This window comes from Protopterus annectens, chromosome 1.part1, assembly GCF_019279795.1.
Source record: "Protopterus annectens isolate FY-2018-M chromosome 1.part1, PAN1.0, whole genome shotgun sequence".
Taxonomy (NCBI): Eukaryota; Metazoa; Chordata; order Ceratodontiformes; family Protopteridae; genus Protopterus; species Protopterus annectens.
In genome coordinates this window covers 117,811,127-117,833,626 of record NC_056726.1, presented here as the reverse complement: position 1 = coordinate 117,833,626, position 22,500 = coordinate 117,811,127, and the positions used below count along the sequence as shown (strand labels likewise).

Sequence of the window (22,500 nt, the reverse complement as noted above, 5' to 3'; positions counted from 1 at the left end):
GGAGGAGTATGACGCCCAGTCAAGTATGGATTCTAGGGTGGTTAGGTTGTCACCCGGGGGTATATACATACCAAGTAGGTTTAGGTGCTTATGTTGGTTAAGGGAGAGCCTTGCAAATAGAGTCTCTGCATTGTTGAAGTTGGGGGAATCCTTTTGGAGGAGTTGGGAGTTGTAGATTGGTTCTGTGAAGTACAGCTAAGCCTCCACCTCTTTTATGTAGCCGGTCTGCTCTGAGAATGTTATACCCAGGTGGGGTGATGGAATTATCTTTAATATGTGGTTTAAGCCATGTCTTTGTGATGAGAATAATATCAGGGTTATATAAGGAGTTGGCAGAGTGAAGGTCTTCTATTTTATTCATGATACTGGGTGCATTCATATTTAGTATCAGTAAGTTGGTGGGTTTGTGCTTAGCTGGATAGTGATGGGTACATGGCTTATTAGCAGGTGTTGCTGGCCTGGGGTTGGGGTGAATGTCTTCTCCTAGTAGTAGCTGGGTAGTCATACAGGTGATAGTTTTTAGGTAATGGATGATTAGGTAGTGAAAATGTAGACTTGGTTGCTTTTTAGATGGACAGAAGTGGCACATGAGAGGGGCATGGTACATGGGGGTTTGAGTGTATATGGTGGGATATATGCTTGCGTGAGTGGGGGTGATAGAAATGTTGTAGGTTAGGGTGGGGTATTTGGGGTGCATACAGTGAGTGATTGTAAAGAGATAAGAGGTACTGATGGTGGCTATGGAGAAACAGGTTAATAGGGAGGTTAATCCCAGGAGGGTATAGTGGAGATGAGACTGGGGGTAATGAGACCTACTGGGAGTGAGGTTGTGGAGTTAGAGGAGGTATTTATATTTGGTGAGGGTGTGATTTGTGTGAGTAGAAGATATGGGTGTGGATATTGAACTGGTAGGTGGGCTGGAGTGGTGGGAGGTGGAAGGGCGTGTGTAGATGGTGCTGATAGATGTTGTTGTATCTTTCGGCTTTTCCCGGCTAGGGGTCGCCACAGCGGAACTCCGGTCTGCTAATGATTGGCAGTACATTTTTACGTGCCGAGTTGCCAGCCCTGACGCACAACCTTCAACTAAGGTACGCCCATTCACGCATGTCTCCACACAGAGGATGCTCTAGCTGAGAATCGAACAGGACAACGTCTTACTGTGAGGCGACAACGCTACCGCAGCACCACCACGGCAGTATGGTGCTGATAGATGTAATTATTGGATAATGGGAGGATGAAGGGAGAGTCTTAGTAAAGGAGGTTACCTATGAGCCAATCAAGATATGTGCAATTCAAAAATAAACTATCAGTTCCTCAGAAGTCACATCTATAATGTTAGTCTTTCTTTTGTTACCAATGCTTTTTTTTTTTGTTAAAGGTGTGAAAGTCCTTTTTAATTTTACCAGTTGGATGCCCTAAGAAATTACCTTGTCTGAGGGCTGAAAGAGAGACAGGCTGGGAGGGTAGAGGGGATATATCACATAGAAGAAGAAAAAATAAAGAGGTAAATGTTTCTTTAGAGACTATATATATATATATATATATATATATATATATATAGATATAGATATACATATATATATATATATATATATATATCTGCAGATATAGATATACATATATATATATATATATATATATATATATATAGATACATATATATATATATATCAACACACACACACACACACACACACACACACACACACACACACACACACACACACACACACACACACATGCACAGACGCACACACATACATACTTTTTTTTCTTTTAACCTAAGGAGATACTTTCAGTGCCTGGGAAAGTTTGGAAAGTATAGTTTAATATGAAAAAGTAATATTCTGGTCTATGTTTTCTCATCTGTAGAGACCAGTTGGCATAACTGTTAAGGTCTTTGTCTCTCATGCACAAGGTACAAGGTTAAATTCTAACCTCTATCCAATGACTGTTTGGAGTTTGCATGTTCTCATTGCATCTCTGTGGTGTTTCCTCCATTGTTTCCATCTCAAACTCACCAGTGAATGGAGCTGTGGGCAGCAGGACAGACTCTACATGATGCCCTATAGGGGAAGAGTTGTATGGACCAGCCACTTTGGGCATTTACTGTCGGGTGCAGTATCGTCTAGATACTAGAACACAGATCACAAACTATCATCAGGGCTATTCACTCGACAATGTCAAATATGGCTCTAGATGATTCGGCCATGACGACTAATGCCACCAAATGGGCATGGGTATTTGCTAGTGCGGGTGATAAGTGGGTTAAGGACCTATTTCAGGGGCCCATGTTAATGGTGGGAGGGCTACATATACCCCTATTAGCCAGTGTTTGCTCACCATAAAACCAGCAGCCCTGAATCAATAAGCTACTTGTTGGCCAGTGTTGCCCGCTGCTGTCTTGAGCAAATGCTGGATGTAAAACTAATCAACCTGCCAAATTGCTGCACTCAACATAACAATGTTTGGAAGGCTGGGCATCCTATGTATCCTGTAGACAAGAAGGAAGGGCAGTGCAGCAAAGATACTTTGCTTGGGATCCAGAGCTTGCTACTCAAGAGGAGGGCAGGCTAGAAATATTTTAGAAAATATGGTGACAGAGAGGCTTCAGAAGGCAGTGTTAGATGTCATCAGAATTAATGATATACTCATGGCAATCGTACTCCAGTGTAATAACAGGACAGTACTCATAATCCAATCCTGTGCCCCACAGCGGGGTTGTGATAGTGAGGAAGAGTGCATTCAGACAGCAGTTGCAGGACCTACTAGATAAAGCAGAACAACATGAATGGTGTTCATAATGGGCAACTTGAATGTACATATTGGGACAGACAGAACAGGATATGAGAACTGCCTGGGTCCACGTGGATGGGAAAAAAGGAATAAAAAAGGAAAGGCCATTCTAGGCTTCTGTCTTGCAAATGGCTTGAGAGTAACCAACATGTTTCATAGAAATAGGGACAGTCACAAGATCACATACAAGAGTGGCTAACATGCAACTCAGGTAGACTTCTTCCTAGTAAGGAAAGGGCACTGGGGTAGATTCAGTAATCGCAAAGTCATCCCATGCTCCTACCTAAAGCACCTCCTTCTACTTTTTTCCCAGAATACTCAATAGATGCATGACTACCTAATGTGAATTGTCTTCGCCAGAATTGTTTAAATGTGTATATATTGATTTCCTATTCTACTAAACCTCCCTTGCTTTTGCAATGAATGTTTCTCATGAAAGCCTATAGCATACTATAATGTTTTTATACTAAATACTGCTGTAAATACGTAACCTCTCTTATTATTCCTCATTTTTCATTTGTAATTCATGTTTCTCATGAAAGCCTATGGCTTACTTTAATGTTACTTAATGCTTCTGACTCTGAATTTTGTCTATCATCAAATCTCTTTGTCACCATTGATATTAATGTAATGTAATGTAATTTCTTGTGGAGCTTTTCTCCCCGGGCCTCCACTGAAAATGGGCTGATATGGCCCAGTGGACTCTCCCGGTCAACAAATGCAATAAATAGATAAATAAATAAATAAATCTTCAGTGAGATAGTTGGCCCACAGCATAAACCACTGGTTGCCACAATCGGCTGTAAGCAGTGACCAGAGATAGCTCTAAGGTCAACAGACACCAGGCTGAAGAACTGGAAGTTCACTGCAGAGAAAGCACAAGAGTTCAATGAACTACTCAGGGCAGTAGTACCCCAAGAAGAGGAGGAGGAAATAGGTGGACCTGAAGAAGAATGGCAGTGCCTCAAAACAACGTGTGAGGACTACAGAACAGATATTGGCTGAGCCAGGTATGGAAATAAAGTACATAAGGAAAGCTGATGGTGGAATGCAAAAGTCCAGGAAATCATTGAAAGAAGGAATACAGGAAAAAGTAGGGACAGAAAAGACAGATCAGGCTAGGAAGAGTACTTATTGATTAACAAAGAAGCTGAGAAAGGAGTTGCAGTAGCAAAGAACAGGAGTTCACAGACTATCTACCAGCTCCTGGAAAGTCACTCAGCAGGTGGCACAAATATCAGGTTGCAAGGCAAAGACCAAAAGAGATGCCAGCAACAGCCTGCTCACCAGTCCACAGGACATCAAAGGCATATGGAAGGAGTACTTCCAGCAGCTTCTGAATGAAGAAAACCCCACAGAAGCTGTACTGCCCCAGACACATCCTATGATGAGAAAAAAAGAGGAGCCCATCCTAGAAGAAGTAAGAATAACAGTAAGGAAAATGAAGTCAGGGAAAGCAGCAGGCTCAGATGAGGTCATAGTAGATATGACAAAGATGCTGGGTGAGACATGGGAGAAATGGCTTCTGAGGGTACTCATAACAATGTGGAGAAAAGACATATCCTAATTGACTGGAGAATAAGCATACTCATGCCAGTGTACAAGTCAAGTACAAAAGTTACATCCACAACTGTAGGCAGTACAGCGATATCAAATAAATCTTGTCACATTGCATGAAAGGACTGGAGAGGGTGATTGCCAAATGGATACACAGAGTAGTAGAAACTAAGATGGGAGACAAGCAGTTCTGATTCGGATCAGGATTCAGCACAACTGACCTGATGTTTACAGTGAGACAGATAGTTAAGAATCTAGAGATGAGGAAAGAGTCCAACTGGGCATCCCAAGACTTGGAGAAAGCATATGACAAGGTCCCAAGAATGCTGATAGGAGCAGTACTGCAGTGGTTCAAAGTCCCAGAAACACTGGTAGAATTAGTGCAGGCTATCTACAAGGACCCAATGACTCAGGTATGAACAGTGTTTGGTCTCACAGATGGGCTCCCAGTGGGAGTAGGTGGACATCAGAGTTCATCTCTGAGCCCACTGATGTTCATACTGGTGATGGACTACATTAGCAAACAGGTCTGCCGCGACAGATCAACAAAGCTGTTGTATGCAGACGATGTGGCATTACAGGCAGACTCTGAGCAAGAACTTCAGCAAAGGATAGGGAAATGGAATGCAAAACTGAAGGCACATGGGATGAAACTAAGCACAGATAAGACTGTGTTGTTGTTGTTTGTCTTTCGGCTTTTCCCGGTTAGGGGTCGCCACAGCGGAACTCCGGTCCGCCAGTGATTGGCAGTAGATTTTCACGAATGCCGAGGTGCCAGCTCAACGTCCAACCTTCAAAGAAGGCATGTCCATTTATGCATGTCTTTTGAATGCCACCCAACCATGGGGAGGACATGCAGACTCCACACAGAAGGCACTCCCCGCACTCCAGCCGAGAATTGAACGGGAGAACCTCTTGCTGTGAAGCAACAACGCTACCGCTGCACCACTGCATCATAGATAAGACTGTGATAATGGTAGCAAATTGGGGAACTCAGAAGAAGCTGAGAATTGAGGTAGAAGGGAAGATAGTGGAACAGGTTAACAGCCTAAAGTACCTGGGAGGGGTGGTTGAGAAGAAGGGATGTCTGAATGAGAAGGTCAAAGCTGGGATCAGAGGTGTTAAAGCCAACTGGTACAGAGTGTCAGGCATATTGTGTGTAACAGAAGAATGCCAAATAACCTGAAAAGTAAGGTGTACAAAATAGTGGTGCGACCAGTACTACTGTAATTTACAGAAATCTGGGTAGTAAAGGCAGAGCAGATGAGGAAACAAGAGGTGATGGAAATGAAGTGCCTGAGTAGGGTGGTAGGATGCACACTGTGGGACAGACGAAGAAATGACATAAAAGCAGAAGCCAATGTAGCTCCATTTGCAGAAAAAGTCAAAGAGAACAGATTATGGTGGTTCAGGCATATGTTTAGAAAAATAGAAGATAATCTGGTGAAGATAATTTGGGACAGACAAAAAGAAAGTAAGAGGAAATGAGGGTATCTAGCAAAGAGGTGGATGGATTATGTGAAGAGAAGATCTGCGATGGACAGGCATTAGTATCGAAGAAGGCATTAGTGTGGCACTGAATAGAGAGAGATGGCGGCAGCTAACACAACACCCCAGTCCTATGCAGAGAAATGAGAAAAAGGGGGTTGTTGAGAAAATATCATGATCATATCATCATGTTCTTTTTTTACATTTTATTACTGTGTTTCAGTGGATATAAAATTACACTTAATACAAACAAAAATGGACAGTGACAGGTATTCATGAAACAAGTGAGTCATACAAATCAGTGTGCATGAAGAAAGACTGTCAGTTTTGTGCATAATATAGTGGAAAGTAAAAGACTCTTTCATCCTGCTCAGTTGCCCTACCCTCACACTACAAGGAGAAGGGCTGAGTAGCACTGGTGCCAGCTGCAAGCTATCTAATAAGCGTAGTTAAAAATGTGGCTCCAGAGGCTGTGTGGCTCATCTCCTGTTCCACTCCCATACACTGATGTCATCATGGTTAATGGTACAAGGAAAGGGGCAGCCTCACATCCAGCTGCTACCTCTACATCTGTTTCCCCAGTCCTACATTGCTGAGTCCCATAAACCTTTACATCTGCTGCATTATGCTTACCAATATTGTGTTAGTGATTCACTTTTTCAGCAAATGCTAGCGCAAAATGCTAGCTGCAGTGAAGGAGTCCGAATTTTCAGCCGAAAGTGAAGGACAAGCCAACCTCCTGCAGGAGATCTCCTGCAACCCTTTAATGAATACAACCTAGTCCAAGCTCTCATAGCCTTGAAGTAAGGTAAAGAAAAATGGATCACTGATACAAATAAGAAGGTATAGAGTGACTTATCAACCCAGCGATAGCAAACAGTGTACATAATATAGGATGCCTGTCAGTAGCAGCTGGATTGCTAACTTATTTTATTTCTTATTTCACAACTTATATGCTGAGAACATTATTTCCATTATTTTACTTATTCATGCTGCACTTGGCATTTCATCTGAGCAATAGTTTTGTTTTGTATCTGGAAAGACCCACGCACCCTGCTCAGCTTGTCTACATGAATCACAACTTACATGCATCATTTTCACTTGTTTTTGTTTAAAGATCAATACTAACATAAGACAAAACTTAAATTTAATGTGCATTCTACATCATATAGCACCATAAAATAAGATGGAAATGCTTCCAAACAAACATACATATACATTAATGCACAACAACTACATAAGAAACTGATAATTGTATGAAACTACAGCTGAGTTTATCATGGAGCTAAGCTTTACAATGTCGACATACTAACTTCTTTTAATTCACATCAACAGGGAAAATATTAGCCTAAACTATTTAAAGGCAATCCAATGAAAACAAATATGAATGCATGTACACATTACTAAATGGAAAATAAATACTGAGTTTTTTTTTTTACTTCAGTCATGTTTATTTGAAGGGTAAACATAACCATTATGACTCGTGAAATAAAGCATCAATAATATGCTTTTTGATGTTGCAATACAAACCAGAAAATAATATTGCAATTACAAGAGATAAGAAAACACTTCAATAAGTATTCCTGCAAAAGAACTCAGGTTATCTGGCCTATGATCATTTTGTGTGCTTTACTGCCCATTTTGTGCAGTAGGACAACTATTGCCTCCTTCCCTTCCTCTTGCATTACTTTCTTGTCCAGAAATAGCTGTAATACAGAATTACCTGAGATACTTCGGAAGATTTTAGGGCCTCTGCATGGTCCCTATCTACCTTAATTGCCTGGTATTTTAATTTCACATCCACACAACAGCCTCTGCTCCTTTGAGAGCTATGCCACATTTTGTTAACCATTTTTGAAGAAGACATCTCATATACTTATCTATGTCCCATTCTCTTTATTTTTCTCAGTGTCAGCATATTCCCCCTTTGCTTCCTGCTCTAATGACCCAGTCCTAGTCTTCATTTACTATTTATGTACTTAAAGAGGGTTTATTTCATTTTCTTTGTACTCTGATTATTCCTTTTTCCTCCTTTTCCCACCACAATTTGTGTTTGTTCCCTCTACTCTGTTTTCTTCATTTTTTTTTTTTTTGTGGTACAGCTCTCTTCTTTGTTACAGCTGCATTTTACAGCAATATGCTTTTATTTTAATCTTTAACATATAATGTCCTTCATTTTAGTTAACTGTCCCCATTTTTAACTCTAGTGAGGTGCTATTCATACACACTGGCATCACTTTGATCTAGGGTTGTATTGAACAGCTGACAAAACTGTAAAAAAGTCAGATTCCCCTGATTTATGTATTATATTTGACCTCACCAAACATCAAACATCAAACAAAAACCAAGATATTCATCTAAATCATACTGTTCATACATGTGAAAAATGTGGCACACATGCTAAATAATAAAACAAAGACATGGATGTTCAGGGCAATATAGCAAAGCAGGTCATGTTTCAATTTATTTATAAACTCAAACTGAGGAGCTGTCACAGGGTATAGAGAACTGTTATCACCAAATGCAAAAATGAAAAAAAACTGTAGGAATACATGCACAAGCCTATTTTTTTAATATAAAAGTATAATAACTGCTTTATGTAAAGGACCAAAGACACATGAGGTGCTTCATGCCACTGTGCAGTGGCAAATAATTCTTAATTTGTTTGGTCAGCTTTGGATTTTTGGGAGAAGGTTTTCTTTGTTTTTGAAACAGCATCAGTGAAATATGCTGTTTTGCTTTTTTAAATGCCTGTACCAGCCAGATGTAATTCTATAAATGTAACGTGTTCTAATGTACAAACAGATGAAAATCGAGAAAGCATCTCAATATCCAAGAAGAACAGCTCCTTAGACCACAAAGGATTCGCTAAGCTATACTTTGGCCTTCTACAATCCAAAATGTTTGGCAGGTAAGTACAGAGGTTAATGCTATGAGTCTTGGGTTTGATTCTCTGAGTCTTCACTTTTAAACTGCATGACTCTAAGCAAATAGCTTAATCAGTGAGTGCTCCTTCATTACCCTTAAAAAGAGACACCCCTGTTTAATAAGTGAATACAATTAAATACTTAATTAAAATATTGTGTCTTAATTGAAACTATAAAAGTAATACATATATACTAACCTGGTACAGTGTTATAATGATATCACCAAGCTGTTTTAGCCTCTTACAGATCATGTCCAGATGGTACAAAATGGTGTCTTCATCAGTGAGTGGTACTCCCATCCCTTGGTAATCATGGTGATCTGTAAAAGTGACATTCATCATTGTCTCCTAATAACAAAAAAACTTTTTATTGTTTTGTTTTTCTGTATTTTTACTTTCAGGTGATCAATTATCAAATTTACACAAGCAATATATATATATTTATATATATATATATATATATATATATATATATACACACACACACACACATACACACACACACACACACACACACACACACACACACACACACACACACACACACACACATAAATTATAGGAAATGAAAAACAATCTCCACGAAAAGTGACTTGGTCATAGAAAGTGCTCAAAGCACTAAACAAATGCTAGGCATTCCCCTATACACCTTCCAAACAGGCAACTATGGTACACTAACAAGGGTGTAGCCAGGTGTGCATAGTATACTCAGATGTGGTGCACTACTAAGGTTGTAGCCAGGAGTACTCAATATACTCAGATGTGGTGGATTAACAAGGGTATAGCCAGGCATACTCAGTATACTCAGATATGGTACATTACTGGTAGTGTAGCTAGGAGTTCTCAATATACTCAGATGTGGTACACTAACAAGGGTGTAGCCAGGCATGCTGAGTATATTCAGATGTTGTACATTACCACTGGTGTAGCTAGGCATGCTCAGTATACTCAGATGTGGTAAACTACGAAGGGTGTAGCCAGAAATACTCAGTATACTCAGATGTGATATACTACCAAAGGCATAGCCAGGAATACTCAGTATACTTAGAAGTGGTAGACTACCAAGGGTGTAGCCAGGAAAGGAATACTCAGTATAGTTAAATGTGGTACACTACAGAGGGTGTAGCCAGGCAAACTCAGTATACTCAGATGTGGTATACTAACAAGGGTGTAGCCAAACATACTCTGTATACTCACATGTGGTACACTACCAAGGGTGTAGCCAGGAGTATTCAGTGTACTTAAATATGATACACTACCAAGGGTGTAGCCAGGCAAACTCAGTATACTCAGATGGGGTACACTAACAAGGGTGTAGCCAAGTATTCTCAGTATACTCACATGTGGTACACTACCAAGGATGTAGCTAGGCATACTCTGTATACTCACATGTGGTACACTACCAAGAGTGTAGCCAGGAGTAGTCAGTGTACTTAAATGTGGTACACTACTGAGGGTGTAGACAGGCAAACTCAGTATACTCAGATGGGGTACACTAACAAGGGTGTAGTCAAGTATTCTCAGTATACTCACATCTGGTACACTACCAGTGATGTAGCTAGGCATACTCTGTATACTCACATGTGGTACACTACCAAGAGTGTAGCCAGGAGTAGTCAGTGTACTTAAATGTGGTACACTACTGAGGGTGTAGCCAGGCAAACTCAGTATACTCAGATGGGGTACACTAACAAGGGTGTAGGTAGGCATACGTTGTATATTCTTATGTGGTACACTACCAAGGATGTAACTAGATAAAATCAGTATACTCAAATGTGTGTATTTTTAAGCTTCTCTTGGAAACTTTTTTAGTAAAAGAGCACAGAATGCTTAAAACTGTATAATCTAATGCTTATATTATAAAGCTAGACAAAATTTGCTTATGCTGAAGGAATGGAACTCTAAAATATCCAATTGATGGTTATAAGTGACACAAGTTGAAGATATTGTTTTCCTTTCCTAATTGTAAAGGGGTAGCATTTTGAAGGTCAAATTCCTTTTCAATGACAGATGTGTGTTGAGGCAGCAATATTAGGTCTTAGTATAAAATATACATTTTTGGCTGTACCTCTGTAATGAACATCAAGAACTTAGGCTTTGAAGATCATCAGCATGCAGCTCGTTGAATAAGCAATATGTTTAATAACAAAAAGAAACTACTTTTGGCAGAGCAAAACTACCCACACTTCCCATGTCCACTGCACCCCTAACTTTAAATAGTTAAGTCCAGCTCACTACACAACTGGGGCATAGTAAATTATCTGGTGAAACCAGTGAATTTGTGCCATTGCTGTGATCTTCTATGTCATGGTAATCTGAAATCCAAGGGGATCTCCAAACAGGCACTACCAGTAAATATGCTGAAATCCAAAGGGATCTCCAAAAAGGTACTATCAGTAAATATGCTCATTCTCATACCGAACTGTAAAATGTTACCATTGCAAGACTTAGTAAACCACATCTATAAGTACCTTAATTAATCAGTCACTAAACAGGCACTACATTGTTTTTAACCCTACTAATGTTTATTACATAGACCTCATTAAATACTTTGCTTATTGCCCAAGTTCTTAATGAAGTACAGACTAGCTGCTTCACAGTAAGAATTTAATTTATGCCTCACATCAGAAAATATATTCAGAAGACAACAATCACTTACCCTTTCTCAACCCAAGAATATGTTATACTTTACTTTCCATTATTTTTTTAGAAATGTAAACTTCCTGATTATTTTGCTCACATTTAATTGTGATTGATAATGTTATTCACAATTTAGACCAGTGCATTTAAAATATCAAGGCAGGTCCAATATGTACTATTACATTTCTTAACCAATGAGGTAATTAAACTTTCATAAGCACCTCACCAATTAGATTCAAATAACCCTGTCACTGCTTTAATGACGTTATTCACTTTACCATGCAAATTAGATGAAACCAAATGGGAAACTTGTATTTATATTCCAATAAAATATGTATGACCTCAAAAATTTGATGCTCAAAGGCTGAGCATTTTTCCTAAAATGCAATTAATTACAACACTGATTTCACTGGAATTAAATATGCACTATTAAAATAATTACTTGCATAAACTATTGTTTATTAATTTGGGTACCATTCCTTTCAGAAAAAGAATGAAATAAATCCATTATTACCAGAATTTGTATTAAGCAACTCATTCATATATGCAACTTATGGAGAGAAAAAGTGTTTTGGTACCGATTTTTAAGAATAAGGGTGATGTGCAGAGCTGTAGTAACTACAGAGGGATTAAACTGATTAGTCACAGCATGACGTTATGGGAAAGAGTAGTGGAAGCTAGGTTAAGAAGGGAGGTGATGATTAGTGATCAGCAGTATGGTTTCATGCCAGGAAAGAGCACTACAGATGTGATGTTTGCTCTGAGAGTGTTGATGGAGAAGTACAGAGAAGGTCAGAAGGAGTTGCATTGTGTCTTTGTGGATTTAGAGAAAGCATATGACAGGGTGCATAGAGAGGAGTTGTGGTATTGTATGGGGAAGTCGGGAGTGTCACAGAAGTATGTAAGAATGGTACAGGATATGTATGAGGGTAGTGTGACAGCGGTGAGGTCTGCGGTGGGAGTGACGGATGCGTTTAAGGTGGAGGTGGGATTACATCAAGGATCAGCTCTGAGCCCTTGATTATTTGCAAAGGTGATGGACAGGTTGACAGACGAGATCAGACAGGAGTCTCCGTGGACTATGATGTTTGCAGATGACATTGTGATCTGTAGTGAGAGTAGGGAACAGGTGGAGGAGACCCTGGAGAAGTGGAGATATGCTCTAGAGAGAAGAGGAATGAAGGTCAGCGGGACTAAGACAGAATATATGTGTGTGAATGAGAGGGAGGACAGAGGAATGGTGAGGATGCAGGGAGTAGAGGTGGCAAAGGTGAATGAGTTTAAGTACTTGGGATCAACAGTTCAGAGTAATGGTGAGTGTGGAAGAGAGGTGAAGAAGAGAATACAGGCAGGATGGAGTGGGTGGAGAAGAGTGTCAGGAGTGATTTGTGACAGACGAGTACCAGTAAGAGTGAAAAGGAAGGTCTACAAGAGGGTAGTGAGACCAGCTATGTTATACCAGTTGGAGACAGTGGCACTGACAAAAAGGCAGGAGTCAGAGCTTGACATGGCAGAGCTGAAGATGTTAAGATTTGCACTGGGTGTGACGAGGATGGACAGGATTAGGAATAAGTATATTAGAGGGTCAGCCCAGGTTGGAAGGTTTGGAGACAAAGCCAGAGAGGCAAGATTACGTTGGTTTGGACATGTGCTGAGGAGGGATGCAGAGTATATTGGGAAAAAGATGCTAAGGATGAAGCTGCCAGGTAACAGGAAAAGAGGAAGGCCTAAGGTAAGGTTTATGGATGTGGTGAGAGAGGACATGCAGGCGGTTGGTGTGACAGAGCAAGATGCAGAGGACAGGAAGAAATGGAAACAGCTGATCTGCTGTGGCGACCCCTAACGGGAGCAGCCGAAAGAAGAAGAAGAAGATTCATATATGCAACTTCATTGTAGCTATACTTGCAAGTGAACTTTAAAAACTCAGAACTCTGATTTAAAACAACAACAAAAATCTTGCAATTGATCTATTATATGTTTCCAAACAGAGTAAATGTCATCAATAAAATATGCAGAAAATACATTTTGAAATAATAAATTTGTATCATACTTCTTGACATTCAGCTAACATCAAACTACTAGATACTACAGCCATAACAGCACCCCCCATAGCAATACAAGATATCTCATAAAAGTATCAGCCATTGAACATAAAAAGTTTATTCCCTAACACAGTGCTAGTCAATGTACAGAAAACATTAAAACCATTTGACAGTTGTGTTTTCTTATTCAAAAATTACTTTAGCATATCTATGTCTTGGCAAAAGGGATGGATGAATAGATAGACACACATATAAATATATATTCTGAGGTCTCGAGTCATTATGAAGTGATCTTATATAACATCATAAGGTGAAATATCTACCTATAGTTACATTCCTGAAGTTAATTTATATTTTGGCATGTACACTTTATTGCCATCAGTTTGAGTGATACAGATACTTTACTTGTTGGGAAATGGCAACATTGGACCTCCTAAGCTGTTCTTTATCATTTATTTCTCTAACAGCAGCATGGGAGTTTCTCCACTAAAGCACTGGGATACGGGTCTATATTAAATCACTGAACGCTTAAAAAAACGAACGGTGTTTAATCAACCCTATGTAAGTGAAAGCTTACAATGTCTAAGTATCAGAACAGCGATTTTTTACCAAGTGAAAAAAATTGCTGTTCCAACAAAAAAAAAAAAAAATCAAGTACAAACATTACATTAAGTGGGGGACTTCGCCCCCCACACCCCTCCCTACTTAAATATACCAACTCCGAGACCGCACTACAGTGCCAAAAATGGCAAAAATACCAAAGCGGCCAAGCAAATTCTTTCCCAGGAAAAGAATTTGCTTAACAGCCACTTCAATATTTCCGTTTTCAGCCTTTTCAGTTTGATCAAGATGCATTCGAAAGAATGCATCTTTGGTCTTCTAATATGGACCCCTGGGATACAGATAGGGTGATGCACATGCACGTTTTATAAGTTGTGCATGCTGTTCTGTGATGACAGTTGAGAGGAATTAGACCCAATAATTTGACTGACAGACACCCAGTTGTCATGGATTTCCTCAAGTCTAATATTTCCACAATTACCAGAGTGAAATATCTAAATATTCACCAGCATATAAACAGGATGTAGTAGAAATGCAGATTCATTATGCAGCAATTCCCCACTTGTAGAACAGACTGCCCCAACAAGTTAAGCAGTGTGAAACACTATTACCCTTCAAGGTACTGGCAAGGTGTAAATGGTCATGAGACTCAGTTGCCTTGAAATTCCTTTAAATTCTATGAATTGTGCTACCTATACAATAAGTAAAGTACAGGGCATATAGCAAATGCAGTCAATACAAAATTAAGCACATATACTTTTCGTATATATGTTTTTAAATTGGGATATTATTTTGTAGCTTCATGTGTCAACATTTTTTTATGTTCTATAAGCCTGTGTTATAGTACTGTAGAAAATGTGCCCTTCATTTTTTTAGTATGGTATGGGGCTGCTCAAAGTGCTGTGTGGTGCAGTTAGATGTCATACACAAATACACAACTCACAAACACACACAGACATGCACACACAATCATAAACACAAAGGGTGACCCACATATTTGAACGGTGTAGCACACCTACCAGACACTGATGTGATTGAGGAAGATCTCTTAGCATTGCCCTTGGTTGTTTTCAGTGTTGCTACAGAACTCGGCACCTTCCCTTGAATAGTGGAGAGAGAACTGTTTGATGGGAAATTGTGCAAGGCATGATGTCCTCCTAACCCTTCCCGTAACTGACGTACAGCATCCAAGTAGAAAGAATGGAGAGTCAAGCAAGCATGAATCCTGGAGCACAAGAAAAAAATATTAAAGAGCATTTAGAAATGATACCATTTTACTTTCAGTGGATCTAAAAAAAATTAATATGCATATATTCTACATTTCTAGTTCAGAAATATTCTGAAGTCCATTTTATTACAAATATCTGAACAGGAAATGCAAAATTGTAAAGCAATTGTTATAATGGTTGGTAGAGGACAAAAGAGATTATGCATTTTCATTTAGTGAAATAAAATATATTTATTTATATTTTATTTTTGGCATAAAAATCTACATATTTAATGTAGATTTTATATAATGGTGCTTAAGGGGTTACAAGATTCAATAAAGTAATATTGATTTAATGAATATTAAGGTTAAACATTAACTCAGGCTTAACACCAAAAATGGAGAACAGCAAACAATGTATCAACAAAATCACTCGAAATAGCTTCACTGAACAGCCTTTATTTACCAGAAATCACAGTTCGCTTATTCAGTAAGCGCTTTCATTTGAAAAGACTTCCTCAGACTGAATAACAATAGACTTGCTTAAGCAACTGAGATCATTCAGTCTTATCTCACAGTTCATTGTAAATATACAGTATTCACAGCACAGTCTTGATAGAAACAATGATAGAAACAAACGTAGGCATGTTTTCTCACTAAAATACTACTTTTTTTAATTTATATTGTCTATTATCACAATATTAATAAATATGGTAAAGTCTTTTCCAAAATTATGACTTTCATGTTTGACACGTAGCAAAATATTACAAGGGATATCCAGAAAGGTTATCTCTGTAGCATTACTAGTGCTTTGTTATTGTGGTCTGGTTTTATGGAAGAGCAACATGGAGAAAAAGTTCATTAACAGCTCATTTGCATGTCTCTGAATCCAAACCTAATGCAGTTGAGCATCTCTGATAGTGTTTCCCCTACCACACTATGCAAAGGCATCTACAGGTATGCAAGTGCTTGCATGCACAAGCACAAACACACACACGCGGGTGTGTGCATGCACACACACACAACCTGTAATGCTAACTGCATCATGGCCGTCATGGACACAGTAATGTATGCACTCTGTAAAACAGCATATTCAGTCCTCACTGATCTGCTTATTAATAGCATGGTAAAGTTAATATCTGAATCACTTTTTGTGCTATTTCAATCCCAGTGCAGGGTTCCAGGGCAAAACACATGGTTAATTTACTTTAGCAGCACCTTTGGACTGCTGAATATGTGTGCAGTGTTATCCTGCACACTGCTGTAGCTCTGCTTGTTGAATGCTTCATAACACTGTGGTGCAACATCAGTCTTTTAATGTAGCACAACAGTGGTCCCTCACAGTGACCGAGCAATCCTGATAGAAAGCGGGTTCTGTCGAGTGTTATGTGTTACAGAATACTCCTTATATTTAAAAACAGAACAAACATCAAACAACTAAAACAAATCTACAGACTTTTAAATGCTTTCAAAAACTGCTGTGTTTAGTTATTTCTCGGAAATGTTTTCCTCAATGAAAGAATAAACTTTTTATTTCTCAAAAAAAATAGATAAACTACAGTTTGTGGTAATCTCTGCATTCCTTTTAGCAAAACCTGTGGTATAAGTGCTTTGAACAACTCACTTGTATGTATTTATTAAGAATTAATCCATGACCTTTGCCAGATTCCAAAAATAATTATCTGGGGAGCAAGACAATGTGCAAAGATCACAAATATTTCTAAAACAAACAAAATTAGCTTGCCACAAAATCTTGCCCTTTTTTGGGTGTGTCTGTTTTTGAGTCCTGGGTGTGACTTTGCCTTCTCTCTATATTGTACTTGAAGTGGGGATTATACAGAAACAGTCTATGCCAGGGGTGTGCGATATGAAGTTTACTCAAGGCTATTTAGGTATAATCAGGTATAACTCAATAACATAACCAAGTTGGCATGTATTATTCTTGTTTTACAATGATGTTTTTATAAGACTTCAGTTTAGTAGAGCTGTATAGTTTTCATACAACACATTGATTGTCATATACTTTGCTACTATTAATTGACTTCAGGCATATACCACATACTAATGCTCATGTTCAGGATAATGTTTTTTTTTTTTTGTGAAGTTCGGAAAACTTAAGAACAACTTAAGGATATACAGTAATATTTCTCCTTAAGGTTAAAGCTGATGCACCTTTTTATAATTGTTAGTGCCTGTATATACGAATAATTTACTGTGAAGATTTTCTGTACATTTCATAGCCTGTTTTGTGGTTTGCTGCTAAACATTCCAGGAATTATAGTAGCATAATATTATTTTGACAACAATATTATATTAACAATATTGTCGGTAAAATGTTCAGAAGTGGTTATGAGTGGTTTTCTCTGGTACATAGCGTTCCCTACATTATCTAATCCATAATAAAACACGTGCTGTTATAAGTTAGTGATTTCATAAAATTAATAATATTCCTGAATATGTATTTCTTAATTTTGCACCATTCATTTTTAATCAAATGTTAATCACATTTCCTCACATTCTTTACAACTCAGCACAGCTAAACCAATTGTTTTGCTTATAGAAAGAAGTCAAACTGTCAGGCGAATACATTAAAGGCCCCAGTGCAAACAGTACAGTTCATGCTAGAAAGCCCTTCCAGCGTGATGCACCCATTTTCAATTCTGGAACATGCCAGCCATGAAAAGTATAAGGCATCATTACTGGCTCATTTGTATGTTTCCTGAATCGCAGTAAATACAGTAACATGCAGATATGGCAGATGTGTACATTGTGGTAGTAACCTGCTATCATTTTATTAGAGGAATCTCTCCTCCAATCACTCATACAAACACATGCACACAAACATGAACACACACACAGACACACACACACACACACACACACACACACACACACACACACACACACACACACACACACACACACCACAGACCCTGTACCTGTCTCCAACCTGTCGTGGTTCCCACCCCATCGTACTTTAGTGCCATTATGGCACATATGTATTAGGCCCTGGTGTCTAGTGAATCTCCCTACACTCTCAACCCCATTTCACAGTTGGTGCTGTAGTCATCCCTTGTGGTGTAGTGGTTCTCCTCACCCTCATCACCCTTATGAAGTGTGTGCCATTAAGACACTTATCCCTGGTATCCAGTGGTTCCCCCCAACCCAATCCCTGTACTACTACTGGTGCCATTACAGCTGTTTAGAATGTGTCTGTTGTTATCCCCAAACCTGCATTATTCTGATGTGTGTCTTAGGACAGTTTATGGAGTAATTCTTGGTCTGTAATATATCCCCTATCCCTCCAGTCCCTATTGTAACATTGATACCATCATAGCACTTAAAGCAATCCCCCATCCACAATGCAACTTTGGTACTATCGTGGCTCATAAAGCATTCCCTAGTGTCTAGTATATCCCCTACCCCTGTCCCCATAGTAATATCGGTGCCAATATGGCACTTTGTACCAGCACCCTGGTGTCTGGTGGTCCCCCCAGCCCCATTTTGATGTTGGTGCCATTCTGGAAGTTTTACACTTAGCCCTGGTATCTAGTGGTCCCCCCCTTCCCAATGCTCATGTTCTGTAGTTGAACATGGCATTTTGCCTATGTTTGATACCATGACATGGTGGGTGTGACCATGCTGATTTACAAGTTTTTTTTCACTCCCAAAGCCATGTCGATGTCTTCCTAGAGGTGGTGCTTGTGAGGGATCACATGGTTAATTAGTATATGATTCTTCCCCCAGAATCCCTCATTAGCATTCAGCACGGCCATGAGGCCAGGCCTTCATGGTGCTGCACATCTTCATGTTGGAAGCCAGTGCGGCACAATGTAAAGGTGCCTGCTAAATACCAAGAAGTTAGAATAACTTGAATCAAGGTACCTTTATGAATTCCCCTTTTGAATTTTACAAAATAAGCATGGTTCTCAGTACATGTAGTATGGAAAGGAAAACTATTTAAAAACAGCTAGACTAATTGGGACTTTAAACCAATGTATATTACATCCGGCAAACCTTTCAAAAACTGGAGGTAATGATATGAATTTTAAATCTGGTCTGCTCTTCATAAGTGATATCAAGCTGTTAGGACAGCCTGCCATCACTCAGTGGCTAGCAATGGTTGTGTAGGGCAATGCTTTCACAATATGTTCAGAAAACCTTCAAGGTAAGTTCCATAAAACAGTGTTCCTACTGAAGTTAAAATGCAGTGCACCTGGGGGGGGGGGGGGGTTCTTCCGTGTCAAACTTTAAACTTCATAGTGCATTTCTGACTTGCCATAAGACATTTAATTGTACTTTTAAGCCACCATGTAGAGGTCAGGCTACAGTGCAATCATATAGTTAGACTGATTTTGTACATAGTTATGTCATTCTATCTTACATTATCCACAAAAAAGATTAATTTTTGGTTTAAGTAAAAAGTTAGTTTATTATCTTACCTGTCATACAAAATGTTGCTTTCCTCATCTGTCTCTTGCACTTTTTCTTTCTTTGTTTTCTTTTTGTGTGAAACAATTGGCACCGGCACAAAGTTCTTATTTATAATATCTTCTTTGATTTTTTCCCAGAGTCTGTCTTCATTGTTTTCAGCCACGATGATCTCTTTAACAAATTCACGGCAGCAAAGAGCTAGTTGGTTTGAGATCTGAAGAAAGAAAGAAACCCAGCCTTTTAGTCAAAGCTGAATAGCAGGTTTATATTACTTTTCTTCTTCTCCTTTTACTAAATAATAGCACAAGAACAAAGGCATGTTTTAACAAAATGAATAAGGCATCTACAGATGGCAAAATGGCAGCGTCATCTGATAGTAAATGGTGGTATTACACTTCCAGTGCTGGAAAGAGTCTTAGTGTGTTGTGGAATAGGCCGCACTAACCCCAGTGATAACCAGCCTTTCACTCAGTTCAGTCATAAGTCTGCATGATAGCAAGCTTTCTTAAGTCAAACCTGTGCCATAATGGTATACCGATATGTAATGGCATGCACTGTTCAGATTACAAGAATGCATGTTATAGTCATCACTCTAAACCTTTCCAGAGCAGAACTCTCAACTGTTCATATTGTGGAGAAATATTCTTATTTTCAGGCCTGATTTACCTCTACACATGTTGTACCCATTGTTGGAGGTATGTATCTATTTTCAGGCTTGATTTACCTCTTCACACAATTTTCTGAATTTCCCCTTATCACATGTGATTTTTGAAGCTGTCTAGTACACAGAAAACCATGCTACGTGACCAACATACTAGTGGCACCAATAATTTAATGAAAGAGGACACACATCTTATATCTCCATTTTTCAGCAGAAAAAATTCATGACCTTGTGTTGTAGAATTTTGCAACCCACCACTTAAGTCTACAGATTTTATACTGTCAAAGATAATAATGTGCTTAGATTTTTTCCACAATTCTTGTCCCTCTCTGTTTTTAAATGTGTTTTTTAGTAGTATCCCACATTCTAACTGGAAGCAGGAAGAGTTGTGTGCTATCTGATATTTAAACATTATGCTTATTAGATATCCAGGTATTTGATTGATTTGAGGGTTTAGATAAGGTCTTATTAATGTAAATATAGGTATACATTTTACTGTATGAATTTTCAATAATATTGATAAGACTCTTGGTAATGTTGAAATGGGACTTGGTAGTAAATAAATCTTCCAGTTTACCTTATCAAAGGCTTTACAAGTATCAAGTATTAGACCATATTTTGGGTTATTATTATTCTTGCTGAGATGTAACATAGCGTCTAATGTTAAAGTATTATCCCAAGTCTGTTTATTTAGCATGAAACCTGTTTGTTCCAGAGAGATTATTAAAGGCATAACTTTCTTCAGTCTTTCTACTAAAATCGATGATAGAATTTTAATATCTACATTTAGTAGGGATATGGGTCTGTAATTATGTGGGTTGGATTTATCCAAGGGGTTTTTGGGAATGAAAATTGTTTTAGTTATTAAGATGATAGTCAGATATTCCATAAATTTTAATGTGGTTGTACACTTTCAGTAGTATTGGTGACAGAGTTACATTAAGAGCTTTATAAAATTCTGAAGTGTATCCATCCAGGCCGGGTGCTTTGCCCCTTTTCAGTCTCTCTATAGCATCAGTTACTTCTTTTAGTTCAAGGGGAGCATCTAGGAAATCTACATACTGTTTACTTAATTTATGGAATGTTATCTTATCAAGGAATTCTGATATTTCTTCGTAAGAGGACTGTTGGTTATTCATGCTATATAGTTCAGAGTAGATCAGGTGAAAAAGATCAAGTATTTGGGTATTTGATTTAAACACCCTATCTTGGAGTTGGAGAAGCAAAATTCTACCTGTTTCTTGTTTATTTGCAATAATGCTTGCTAGGACTTTGGATGGAAGTTGTAACCATTCTAAATATCTGGCTATGCATTTCAGTTCATACATAGAATAATTTTGGTGATGTAGCTCATGTGGTTGTCTTTGGGTATTATTTGTTAGGTTTTCGATACCGGGATCGGGTTTGTCTTGATACTTCTTTTCTAAATCTACCAAGTCCGCAACTAGCTTACTTTGTCTTTCTAATGCAACTTTTTTAAAGTAGGTAGCTTTTTGGATAAAGACCCCCCCCAAGTGGTGTTTTACAGGCTGCCCATTGGATATCGTATGGAATATTTATGTCTTCCATGCTATTGTTTAGCTGTGTTAAAATGTTAGACATTTCCCGAATTACCTCTGAGTTGTGTAGTAGGTTATTATTTAAGAACCAGTTACAGTTCTTGACCCTTTTAGCCAAGTTGCTAGGAAAGTAAAGCTTAAAGGTAATTCTAGAATGATCCGAGAAGTGTCTCGGTTCCACATGATATTTAATATCTCCTTCTGCCAGTGATCCTGAAATAAGGAAAAAGTCTATCCTAGACCATGTATTGTGACATTTAGAAGAGTAAGTGTATAGAACTTTCCTCTCCTGCCCTTCACCAAATTAAATAGGGACTATTAAACATAAGTCAGTCATTAGATCACCTAAGGCAGTTGACGCTTGCAGATTTTGGGATAGGGGGTTGCTAGTATGGTCTATCCCAGGATCAATAACCGCATTCCAATCCCCACCCAATATAAGCTCATGGCCAGGAAAATTGTGTAGGATGTTATGAATTTCTAAAATAAAATCCTGTTGTTTCTGACAGGGACCATAGATATTAAGAAAGAGAGTTTGTTTTCTATTAATTGGATTAGTAGTTATAAAATAAAAACATCTGCCCTTTACATCTGAGCGCTGATCTAAAATCGTTAGCTGAAAAGATTTT

At 38.6% G+C, this 22,500-nt stretch overlaps 1 protein-coding gene across 1 annotated transcript in view; it reads right to left on the bottom strand.

Annotated features, from left to right (window-relative positions):
* The window catches only part of LOC122814238 (dynein axonemal heavy chain 5-like), a 3,525,594-nt gene that overhangs the window by 3,313,921 nt on the left and 189,173 nt on the right, over positions 1 to 22,500 (bottom strand). The window contains exons 10-12 of the mRNA XM_044086840.1: positions 19,660 to 19,865; positions 15,030 to 15,235; positions 8,966 to 9,087 (exon numbers count right to left, since the gene is read on the bottom strand). Coding sequence (XP_043942775.1) covers positions 8,966 to 9,087; positions 15,030 to 15,235; positions 19,660 to 19,865 — 534 coding nt within the window. The remainder of the gene's footprint in view (positions 1 to 8,965; positions 9,088 to 15,029; positions 15,236 to 19,659; positions 19,866 to 22,500) is intronic.